The sequence below is a fragment of the Macaca mulatta genome, chromosome 2 (genome assembly GCF_049350105.2).
Source record: "Macaca mulatta isolate MMU2019108-1 chromosome 2, T2T-MMU8v2.0, whole genome shotgun sequence".
Taxonomy (NCBI): domain Eukaryota; kingdom Metazoa; phylum Chordata; class Mammalia; order Primates; family Cercopithecidae; genus Macaca; species Macaca mulatta.
The window spans coordinates 44,728,426-44,740,677 of NC_133407.1; the positions used below are offsets into that span (position 1 = coordinate 44,728,426).

At 39.5% G+C, this 12,252-nt stretch overlaps 1 protein-coding gene across 2 annotated transcripts; it reads left to right on the forward strand.

Annotated features, from left to right (window-relative positions):
• The first annotated feature begins 1,100 nt into the window (after nucleotides 1–1,100).
• Nucleotides 1,101–9,018, forward strand: RNF7 (ring finger protein 7). 2 transcript variants are annotated; one of them, NM_001266476.1, is given in 3 exon segments: nucleotides 1,101–1,408; nucleotides 6,103–6,150; nucleotides 7,718–8,558. In NM_001266476.1, coding segments are annotated over 3 exon segments (342 nt in total). In that variant the 5' UTR covers nucleotides 1,101–1,233; the 3' UTR covers nucleotides 7,837–8,558.
• The last annotated feature ends 3,234 nt before the right edge of the window (nucleotides 9,019–12,252 follow it).

A 12,252-nucleotide genomic window follows, 5' to 3' on the forward strand; every position in this document is an offset into this window, starting at 1 on the left:
CTGCTTTCTTTTCAGTGGAGATGCCTGCTTTCTTGGAAACACATGTGATGGTGGGCTAGCAGTAGAAGCACTACTGTAATAACAATGTGATCTTTGTCATTTCACTTCTTCGGACCTCATTAGTCCTACATATAAAAAGAGGAAGTTAAACTAGCTCAAATGTACTGAGCAGAAGGAATGGAGACTCTGCAGATGAGGAAGCAGGGCCTGAAAAATACGTGTGGGTTGTGTCGCCACACACCGGGACTCCTGGGATCCTGACCTCTTTTAGGGGTCAAAAGAGGGCAAACTAGTTGCCTAACAATATTTAGAGCTATTTCTCTCTTTTCACTCTCATTCTACGAGTGTACACGGGAGTTTCTAGAAATTACATGGTATGTGAAGTTATCCCTCTAATGATAACCTCTAATGAGGTTATTACTGTGATTTTTAATGAATACATTTAAAAATATGTTTTAATTTCTTAAAAAGAAACATTAATCTCTATGTACGTGTGTATACATATACAGGAAATGTATGAATATTCATTATACATGAATGTACATATATTCATTGTATATATGTATATATATTCATACATATGTGTGTGTGTATATATATATTTATACATTTCCTACATAAATAAAAGCTCTTTAAGGGACTAATAATTTTTAAGTGAAAAGGAGTCCTGAGACCAAAAAGTCTGAGAATCACTGAGCCAGATTTCTAGATCTTTAAGATCATTAATTCACTCAAGAAATAATTGTGCCTCTTGTGGCCAGGCATTTTGTAGATACCGAGGACAATGTGGTGATAAGAACATATTCCCTGCTCTGATAGAGTTTTACACTTGGGAGGGAAAAGACAAACAAGTAAATTAACAAGATTATTTCTGAGAGCAGTAGTTTTAATGAAGCCATAAAGCAGGACACACATTCCAGCACAATCTGTGCGCCTGCTCAGACGTAACACCCCGCAGCGCGGCAGGCGGATTCGGCAGCGTAGCCCCGAGAAGCCCCAAGCCCGCTCGGTCGCCCCAGGAGGGCGGGGGCGGGGCCTGCCTGCCCCCCCGCCGCTGGCGTCCGGTGACGTCACTGGGCCGCGCCAGCCAATCGTGGGTGGCCGGGGTCTGGGCACCACGGTGGCCTGCGGCCTGCGGGCGGCGCTGTGGCCCGTCGGGCGGCCCGGCAGAGCCGCCCTAGCCTCCCGCCTACCCCAAGCCAACGTCTCCGCCGTCGGCTCCGCGGCGCCGCCATGGCCGACGTGGAAGACGGAGAGGAAACCTGCGCCCTGGCGTCTCACTCCGGGAGCTCAGGCTCCAAGTCGGGAGGCGACAAGATGTTCTCCCTCAAGAAGTGGAACGCGGTGGCCATGTGGAGCTGGGACGTTGAGTGCGATACGTGCGCCATCTGCAGGGTCCAGGTGATGGGTAAGCGCTGCACGCAAGGCCGGGGCCGCGCTGCGGCCTCCGGGAGCCGACTTCGGGATTGGGACTGGACGGGCGCCCGCCAGAAGCCTTGGAAAGTCCCCTGCCTTGGGGAGTGGGTGGAGGTCGCCCTGCCCGGGCGCCGGAGGAACGCGGAGCCACGATCCTGTTGCGGCTCCTGAGGGCTGAGGGGTTGTGCAACAGGCGCCCGGCGCCGGGTGGTTGGTGTTCTAGGGAGAGAAATGGGCAATAAACGGAGGTAAACAAGGTAATTTCAGGTAGTGATGGGTGTGACCAGGAAAATAAAACCGGGTGATTGTTGGGAACTAGCAGGAAACACTTCGGTTTGTGTGGCCAGCCCCTGTTCTAAAAGCTCATCGCAAGGTGGACAGAGTAAAGGCCGTGATTCAGCAGTGAACTTTAATAGTCTTGGTCACCATCAAAGTGATGCTCCGGAGTCATCTTCCACAAAACGACACCCTTAGTTCTCCTCGAGGTACACAGGAAAGTGTTCACAGCCATTGCATTTCCGGATTAGCTTACCGCCGCTCTTCGAATGGCTTTTAAATCTGGATTGATCTAAGACGGGTCAGATAGCACTAGCGTGGCTTGAAGGGGACAGTGTGATTCAAGAATATCTAAGTTTCATGGAAGCCGAAGAATTGTAAGCCCTTTTTTCAGAAATGTAGAACTTCACCTCCATTACACCCCCCTCTCCATATCGGATGTCATTTCCTGGAGAAGATACTGCCCTGCTCTGAGTCATGCCTTTGTGGAGAACCCTCTTACAAATATGTCCTCTTTCTGTGATATTTGGAGTTAAAATATTAGACCAAGCAAAATGTTTCAGAACAGCTTACTCTTGTTATATTTTATATGGTTCTAAGATCTCAGACCACTTTGAAAAGCAAGTGCTGTTTAAATGCAAGTTGTATTTTCAGATAGGGCATTTAAAATTACTGTGAGAGCATCTTCAGTGGAGTTCTTTATTGAGGGTAGTTAAAGAAAACAGACATTTCTGTAGTTTGAAAACTGACTTGTCTTGAAAAATGAGAGAATTGGAGAACATAAAGAGAATTGCTGTCCTTGAGGGGGGATGAGACTTTAAACCTACCAGAATCAAGAGATTTCTCAATTTATGCTCTTTTGTCTTTTATTCTAAGGGCTTGTTTCAAAGAGGATTTACAACAATTGGATTCAGATATTTTTACCTTTTACTTTTGAAAGACCTTGTTATTAGACATGACCCACTTATTTTATATGGATCACTTGAGCCCAAGAGTTTGAGACCTGCCTAGGCAACATCGCAAGACCCTATCTCTACAATTAAAAATTAAAATAAAGTGACCAGGCATGGTGGCCTCCAGCTACTCAGGAGGCTGAGGTGGGAGGATCCCTTGAGCCCAGGAGGTCGAGGCTACAGTGAGCCTTTTTCCTGCCACTGCCACGATACTCTAGCTTGGGTGACAGAATGAGACCCTGTCTCAAAAACAAACAAACAAAACATATTAGGCTTTAAAAGTATCTAGTTTATTTGCCAGCAGTACAGCTGCCCCTACCCTCACTTAGGAATCATAGTTTCCAGTTTGGGAAGCATTTTTTAACTGATCCAAGAGACTTTTTTTTTTTTTTTTTTTTTTTTTTTGCAATACAAGTTTTGCTAAACATTTTATCTCCTAAATAAATTCCTTTAGTTTAAAGGAAACTAAACTTTCACTTAGTTCCTTTTCAGTTTAAAAATAATGTTCCCAAAGGGTATTTTCAAAAGATTTCTCTCCCAAAAAGCTATTTCCTCCCCGAAGGAAAAACATTTAAGCAGTAAGTGGAAATGTATAACCTGAAATAATGATTGAAACTTTGCAACAAATAAACTTTACTGAGATATTTTAATGTAGGTCAAAGTATAGGCTATAAATGACACATTTCATCATAAACTTTCTAATTATAGCAAGTATTCTGCTACTACAGGATCAGTCTTGCATATTTGCAAACAGCTGTACTTTGGGTTCAGGAAAGTATTCTAGGCTAGACCTTTGTATTTTGTTTATGAGGTGTTAAAACCCACTTAGAGGTCAGGTGACAGCAGAAGGAAACTTTTTTTCCAGACTTCCTAGTCTTTACCCTAGCACCCTTCTAAAAGGTGTTATTGTACTCCTTAGAAATGTGCTGTTTTAGATTCTAGGAAGATCATTAAAGCAAATTTTTATCTTTTATCTGCAACTTTAGGAATTTGTGTAGATTTGGGTCAGTTTTGATAATCTACATTAGAGCTATAAGCGTAATTTAGAGATTCCTAGATTCAGCAACAAGAACCCACTTTGTTCCCTTTCCTTAGTATTTGGAATTTATCTCACACTTGTGATTTATTATACTTTCTGCTCCCAAGATTTGCCCGTCAGCCCATTCTGATATGGATAACACTCTCATCTTCGTTTCCACTATCCTCCCTTCATTCAGAAAAGAGTGATGATTGCATAGTGAGCAAAGTGCTGATGAAAAGCGTTGAATAGGTTTGCTAGTAGAGCCAGTTATAATAGCCAGGGTAACCCTTCATGACTGTATCACCTTAGATATTTCACGTAACTTTTGGGAGCCTTATTTTCCTAATTTGTAAAGAGGCAGTTGGGATCACCAACCTTAATGTTAAAATTCTGTGATTGCACAGAACTAGAGCCAGATACAGGTAGCACGTCTTCACTGTTGTATCACAACCCTCATGATATTTAGTTGTCTGTCTACGTCCCCATTTGCTGGTGAGCCCCTTGAGACCCAGCCTTGGTCATTTTGGTGTCTCCAGTGCATAACTCCTTGCACAGAGGAGTAATTGTGGGATTGAAGAAAACCTCAGGAGGCAGTGGTTGTTTTTAATCCACACTGAAGAGACTAGGGCGGTGGTGTGTTTTTAAGGGTAAGAGCATGTGGAGAGGAGCAAACAAATGCCTGAGCAAAACCCAGTATAAGAAGAGAAGCAGGCTTCAACTCCACCGTGTTTCTATTTTTACAGAATTATTTTTCTCCTATTTATGTTAAAAACTATTTTCTGTTGGTTTGAACTTCCTTTTACCCAACACTGACTCCTCTTCCAGCTAGTGAATGAGTCCATTTTTGGTCCCTAAAATATTCTATATTACTTTTTTCATTAAGCTGATAGTATTCCAGATTGAATTTTGAAAACTTCTAGTACAGCCTTTAGGATCTCATTTTTAGTGTTTACACCTACTCCACTATATTAGAAGTTACTGTAAGCTCACTGGGCATGCTCATGGACAGTTCATTTTCAAGACACCCTTTTAAATAGCCCATACATATAATGTTAGTATTTGTTTATATGTACATCAAGAAATTCTAGAAGGATACCCAAGAAACCACTAATAAAGTAATTTATTAAAGTACTTTACCATTGCTGGGTAAATGCTTTGGGCTCAGACTTACCTGTAAAGGAAGTATTTTTTTTTAAAACTTTTATTTTAGATTCAGGGGTATAAGTGTAGGTTTGTTACATAGGTAAACTTGTGTCACAGGGGTTTGTCGTACAGATTATTTCATCACCCAGGTATTAAGCCTAGTACCCATTAGTTATTTTTCCTGATCCTCTCCACCCTCCACCCTCCAAAAGGCCCCAGTGTGTGTTGTTCCCTGCTGTGTGTCCATGTGTTCTCATCATTTAGCTCCCAAGCATTTTCTTACAAAGAAAAAAACCTTAGTGCTTAGGGATATCTAGTATTTACTTATTTTATCTATAAAATTCTCACCAGTATATATCATTCCCACTTAATGTATAAATACCTCACGGTATTGTCCCTTTTTTACAGATGAGGGAATTGGAGTTCGTAATTGGTCCAAGGCCATGAACCTAATAAATGCCAGTGAAATGGGATTTGACTGTAGATCTGGCTCCGCAGCCCTTGCTTTCCCCTTTGTGTCTCACTGGCTTCTCACCAGCCTTGTCTGGATGACCATCAGTAGCAACCTATTAGAAGCATACAAAGCAGTTCATTTTAGAGGAAGTCTCAAGTGTCTTAGGGTAGAAAGTAAAAAGTTGCTTTTTATGAGTTGCTGAAGGAAAACTTATGTATCAGTAAGTATGGATGACTTTAAAAAACTTGTTTATAAAAGAATCAAATTTTTTCAATTTAGTTTTTATATAAGTTATATATTCACATAGTTCAGAAATTGAGGAAGGTATGTATATTACCTGGAAGAGGAGTGAAAACTCTCCTTCCCATTCCACACCCTCTCAGTAAACTTTATTATTGGTTCCTTGGGTATCCTAGTGTTTTTTGATGTATGTATAAACAAATGCTAACATATATATATGGTTTATTTAAAGGGTGTCTTGAAAATAAACTGCCCGTGAGCATGCCCAGTAAGCATATAGTAACTTCGAATATAGTGGAGTGTGGCATATTTTTCTCTAGTAATTTTCTCTATTGGCACTGTCAGGACATCTTTTCATCAGAGCTTATAAAAATAGAGGATTTGTTGTTAACTGTTGTGAAATTGCTCCTGGTTATAAGTAAATTAGTAGAATGCCTTGTACTTTATTCCTCTTTAAATAGTTATATTCAGATGAGAAATTAATAGTATGAGTCTTTACTGCCATCTCTAACCCTTAGAGCTTTTGACTTTGAAGTGTCTGGTTTTTAAAAATTACATTCTGAGCATCAGAATGAGAATTGCTGTTTGTTTACTTTTAGATGCCTGTCTTAGATGTCAAGCTGAAAACAAACAAGAGGACTGTGTTGGTATGTTGTAATTTCGCTCTCTTGCTTTTTCAACTGAAGGTTTTCTCTCAGTAGGGATGTTTGAATTTGAAATTAAGATTGACTTTATCAATACACAAAAATAAACTGTAAAGCAGTGATCCATTATTAATATAAAATATGTTGGTTCTCAGAAGAGTTTAATGGAGTGAACCTGCAAATCCTTTTATTGCCATAATTAAGAATTGGTTATATATTCCAGACATGGTCATAATAAACATTTTGGTAATCAAAAATTAAATATTTTCTATTTAGAAAATTAGAAAATCAGAATGTCAAAACATTATTTGAATTTTGGCTATGTTATGGGTCACTTTTGGTTCTAATAAGGCATTTCACTTTTCAATACTTTTATAATACAGTATTTAACTTTAAAACCAGAGTAGAAAAATTCTAAGTCTCAAGTATGTTTTTGGAATGTGGTTTGTGTATCAAATTTTCTTTAGAGTCTTAGACTATAAAAGTTGTCGTAGGCTAAATATTTTAGGCAGTTCAAAGATTTTTATGCCCTAGTTCTTGAGGTGATCAAGTCTGGATTGCTATATAAACATGTTTACAGATTTTCTTAGAATAAAAGATCGGCTTTGTATTTTGTGTTTGCATGGTGTACATAGAACACAAATACATGATGTACATAGAACTTAATATTGATTCTTGCAGTTTTGATCCAGTTCTTCCTCCTGAAACACTTAGAATGTTTCACCCTTGCTTCCTACCCCCTGTAGCAAATTTTCATAGGAATTGTTTTTCTTTTTTTCTGCCTTATTTCTTTCATTTAATCTTTTTCTTTTGTCATATAGCTCAGTTGATCAAGCAAGGGACAGATGAATACCAAATTTGAGATTGCATTCTAGATTATGGATGATTTCCCTTGTTTTAAAGTTTTTCTTCCATGCTGCTTGTTTAAAAAGTATTAATTTGGGAATTGTGAGGGGCAGGCCACTTTCTTGGATCACAGAGAGACCTCTCTCTCCAGCCAGCCCCTTTGAAAATTTCATCGTCACATGAGGAATTGCACTGCTTGTGGATGACCTAACAATTCATTACTTCTAGAAAACAGCTCAGCTCAGTAGATGCACAACTGAATATTTAGAAGCATGTTATTTATAATAGCCTACTGCATGCTAAAAACATTTACAACTCATTCTGTCTTGGTAAATAAAAATTGGAAGGACATTTTTCCATAAAATAAAGCCCAGAAGGTCTCTAAGGTCAGTGCATAACTGAGAAGGTCAGATCTAAGGAAGGTTCAAGTCCTTTCATCTCCTAAGTTCAAGAAGATAGCATGTGGAGCTGTGTAGGAACTAGGGGTCATCACATCACCCATAGATTCTAGAACGGGGATGGAAAGGCTCTCAAACAGTGACTTATGTCTCTGTGTAACTTACACATTTAAGTTTCTGTTTCTTTATAGATAGAAAAACATTATTTTGGCCAATTAACTGTCTTTTTTCAAGATTATTATTTGTAATATAAAATAAGCTGTAATTTTGAGTTGAGTATTTAAATTGAAATATGTAATGTCAACTCTTCTTTTTCTTTCTTTCAGTGGTCTGGGGAGAATGTAATCATTCCTTCCACAACTGCTGCATGTCCCTGTGGGTGAAACAGAACAATCGCTGCCCTCTCTGCCAGCAGGACTGGGTGGTCCAAAGAATCGGCAAATGAGAGTGGTTAGACGGCTTCTTAGTGCGGTTGTTCAGAGCCCTGGTGGATCTTGTAATCCAGTGCCCTACAAAGGCTAGAACACTCCAGGGGATGAATTCTTCAAATAGGAGCCGATGGATCTATGGTCCTTTGGGACTCATCAAAGCCTTGGTTTAGCATTTTGTCAGTTTTATTTTCAGAAATTCTCTGTGATTAAGAAGATAATTTATTAAAGATGGTCCTTTCTACCTCTGTGGTGTGTGTCGCGCACACAGCTTAGAAGTGCTACAAAAAAGGAAAGAACTCCAAATTGAATCACCTTTATAATTTACCCATTTCTCTACAACAGGCAGTGGGAGCAGTTTCAGAGAACTTTTTGCATGCTTATGGTTGATCAGTTAAAAAAGAATGTTATAGTAACAAATAAAGTGCAGTTTAAAACCCAACTCTTATTCTTAATTTGTTCCTAATATGTATTTTTGGCAGGGAAAGGGAGCGGTCCATGAAATCTTTATGTGATGTGAGGATTTTAAGTTTGGGCCAGTGAACGGGGTAAATAAAATTTAACTTTTAGGCATATGGAATTTTGATTGCCGTTAAAGTTACTATTCTCTGTCATTCAGCAAGAAAACGTAGATCTGTACTCACCTCACTGTTCAATCATTGAGTGGTAAAGGACAGAAGTATTTTCTAGTTCTGGTCAGATGATGTAATTTTTTTTTTTTTTTTTTTGAGGTGGAGTCTTGCTCTGCCACCCAGGCTGGAGTACAGTGGCATGATGTCAGCTCACTGCAACCTCCGCCTCCCAGGTTCAAGCGATTCTCCTGCCTCAGCCTCCCGAGTAGCTGGGATTATAGGCATGTGCCACTACACCTGGCTAATTTTTGTGTTTTTAGTAGACAGGTTTCCCCATGTTGACCAGGCTGGTCTCGAACTCCTGAGCTCAGGTGATCCGCCCACCTTGGCTCGCAAAGTGCTGGGATTACAGGTGTGGGTCACTGCGCCCGGCCCAGATGATATAATTTAACTGTGTTTTAGGTAACATGTTAATAAGGGAAAATGTTTACCAGTGTAGCATTGGGTCAAAAAGTTTATTTTATCACACAGTGTTTTAATAAATGGTTTATTCTGCTTACCTTATTTGAATTGTCATTATAATTTTATGTGCAACCTTAAACTTAATAAACTAATTTGTCAAGTAAATACTTTGATTTAATTTGAAAAATTTCATATTCATTTGCTTTTTCATTTGGTAATAATGAAATTTAAGGTTTATTACCTGGAAACAGTACAAGAAAATACTAAACTTTATCAAACTGTTTCACACTAAGGGGAGGTTATTTGTAACAAATAACGGACCACAAGTTCATTTTGGATTCTTCTGTGATAGAGTCTACTGATATGAATTTAAGAAAAAACCTTAGAATCTTAACTTTTCACATCTGCAGATTCAGTTTGCCATTCTGAATTTTTAAATCTAAGGGATGTGGATAAATCTAAGGGAATGTTTAAAAACGTAACAATTAGAATAAAAAATTAAAATTATGCTTTTGTATGGGTTACTTTTTATGAATCACATTTTTCTGGAAATTTTTGCTTTATATTTTTTCACAGTTGTCTCTCTAGCTACTGAAAAAATTATACAAATATCTTTGGCCATTTGAATTTATCATTGTGCAGTAAACTGTTTTAGTAACTTTCTGTTTGACCTTTTTAGAAGGTTGCATCCTTAAAATGTGAACCAGATACACGGCTTTGCATTGAAGAGGAAAGCAGTAGAATGTCAGGTTACTTTAGGCAGTGTGACAGTATGTAAATGAAATGTGGAGGATGGCGCTAACAATTTGATTTTCCACACAGCAAAACCACAGTCCCGCCACCTAACAAAGCCCTGTTTATGCTACACACCAGCATCTGAGGGAAGAGAAGGCGCTGTGACAAAGCAGCGTTGATGCTGCCCAGCCTGCCATGATCATAGCTCATCTGCACAGCCGTCCGAAAGTTTAATACATACTCATCAGAAGGAATGCTGGGACAATTTTGGGTTCCAACACAAAAGTTAAGCATCGAACAGGTTTTTCTTTCCATTTGATTAAATGATGCTGATTTTATTTTACTCTTGCATTAGAAACAAACATTAGTTATCTGTCGCTATTTAATTTTCCGCCTATGCAAATTGTGTTATTACGGCTGACCGCTATCAGTAAATCTTAACTCTGTCAGTCCCATTGCTTCCTTTTTTATAAAAGTACTGTATCCCCCTTTACTGTCATGCAGTGAAATTCATAAATATATTTCCTACACATATAATTTAAATGTATATAATTGTTATATGACAGAACTAAAAAGAACTTATAATTCAGTTGTATTTCAGTATAGAAATGCTTGGACATGGCTGGACACGATGGCTCACGCTGTAATCCAGGCACTTTGGGAGGCCAGGGCGGGCGGATCAACTGAGGTCAGGCGTTCGAGACCAGCCTAGCCAAGATGGTGAAACCCTGTCTCTAATAAAAATTGGCCGGGCGTGGTGGCAAGTGCCTGTAATCCCAGCTACTCGGGAGGCTGAAGCAGTAGAATCTCTTGAACCCAGGAGGCAGAGATTGCAGTGAGCCAAGATCGTACCACTGCAGTCCAGCCTGGGCAGCGAGCGAAACTCTGTCTCAAAAAAAAAAAAAAAAAGAAATATGAAAGTAACTGTAAGAAAAAGCACTTTGCTGCTTTTTAAGTTATTGCCATGGAGCCAGGCACGGTGGTGCATACCTGTAGTCTCAGCTACTTGGAAGGATGAGGCGGGAGGATTCCTTGAGCCTGGAAGTTTGAGACTGCAGTATACCATGATCATACCTGTAAATAGCCACCACACTCCAACCTGGGCAACATGGCAAGACCCTGTCTCCAAATAAATAAATAAATAAATAAATATTAAGTTTTTGCCACAGGGTAGTTTGGAGTAATGAATGTTTTGTGCTCTGCAATGAAAAGGAGAAAATTTAAGTGTTTAGTATACCCTTGTTTGTATTTATTTTTTTGAGATGGAGTTACACTCTTGTTGCCCAGGCTGAAATGCAATGGCGCAATCTTGGCTCACCGCAGCCGCCACCTCCTGGGTTCAAGTGATTCTTCTGCCTCAGCCTCCCCAGTAGCTGTGATTTATACAGGCATGCGCCACCATGCCCAGCTAATTTTTTGTATTTAGTAGAGACAGGGTTTCACCATATTGGTCAGGGTAGTCTAGAACTCCTGACCTCAGGTAATCCACCCGCCTCAGCCTCCCAAAGTGCTAGAATTACAGGCATGAGCCATCACGCTGGGCCCAGCCCTTGTTTTTTAAAAAAATATTTAAAGAATAAAATGTTACTGATTTGGCTATAAGGAAAATTAAAGTACAAATATATTTTAAATTTTAATCTATTTTGTATTGAACGTTTGAATAGTATAACAAAATACTGAAAAATGTTTGCATGTAAGTTCCTATTTTCCATCTTTAAGTCATTCCATTTCTGCCATCATTAGGTTTTGTTCAGCAAAATATGTCTTACAGGAAAAGTATTTTCTTTGCATTTTAATACTCTCACTTAGTGGCAGTACAGCTAGGATAACTGGATTTGAATCCTAGCTCCACCATTTATTTGTATGATTTTAAGCAAGTTACTTCACCTCTCCATACCTCAATTTCTTCATATGCAAAGTAGGTAATAATAATAATAACATAACAATACTTGGCCGGGCATGGTGACTCATGCCTATAATCCCAGCACTTTGGGAGGCCAAAGCAGGAGGATTGCTTGAGCCCAGGAGTTTGAGACCAGCCTGAGCAACATAGTGAGACTTCATCTCTACAGAAAATAAAAACAAAATTAGTAGACGTGGTGGTGTGCACCTGTAATTCTAGCCACTCAGAAGGCTGAGGAGGGAAGATTGCTTAAGCCCAGGAGGTCAAGGCTGCAGTGAGCCATGATCCTGCCACTGTATTCCATCCTGGGCAACAGAGCAAGACCCTGTTTCAAATAATAATAATACTTACCTCTTTAGTTTTTTTTGAGGATTGAGGACTAACTATATAAATTTAGCACAGTATCTAGCACATTGTTAAGTGCAACTGTTAGTTACTGTTTCATTTTAGTCATTAGAAGCACTTTTAGTAGAAGTATTACTTTAAAAATATGTTTTCAGTTATGAAATAAAACACTCCTAACTATTCTCAATAAAAATTTTATAAGAAAAAGTTAATTGTGGCCGGGCGCGGTGGCTCACGCCTGTAATCCCAGCACTTTGGGAGGCCGAGACGGGCGGATCACGAGGTCAGGAGATCGAGACCATCCTGGCTAACACGGTGAAACCCCGTCTCTATCAAAAAATACAAAAAACTAGCCGGGCGAGGTGGCGGGCGCCTATAGTCCCAGCTACTCGGGAGGCTGAGGCAGGAGAATGGCG

Coding starts and splice junctions, on each gene's coding strand:
- RNF7 (XM_015131944.3), top strand. CDS start 1,234: ATGGCCGACGTGGAAGACGGAGAGGAAACCTGCGCCCTGGCGTCTCAC. Junction 1,402..6,102: donor GCGCCATCTGCAGGGTCCAG/GTGATGGGTAAG, acceptor GTTTACTTTTAG/ATGCCTGTCTTAGATGTCAA. Junction 6,151..7,717: donor CAAACAAGAGGACTGTGTTG/GTATGTTGTAAT, acceptor TCTTTCTTTCAG/TGGTCTGGGGAGAATGTAAT.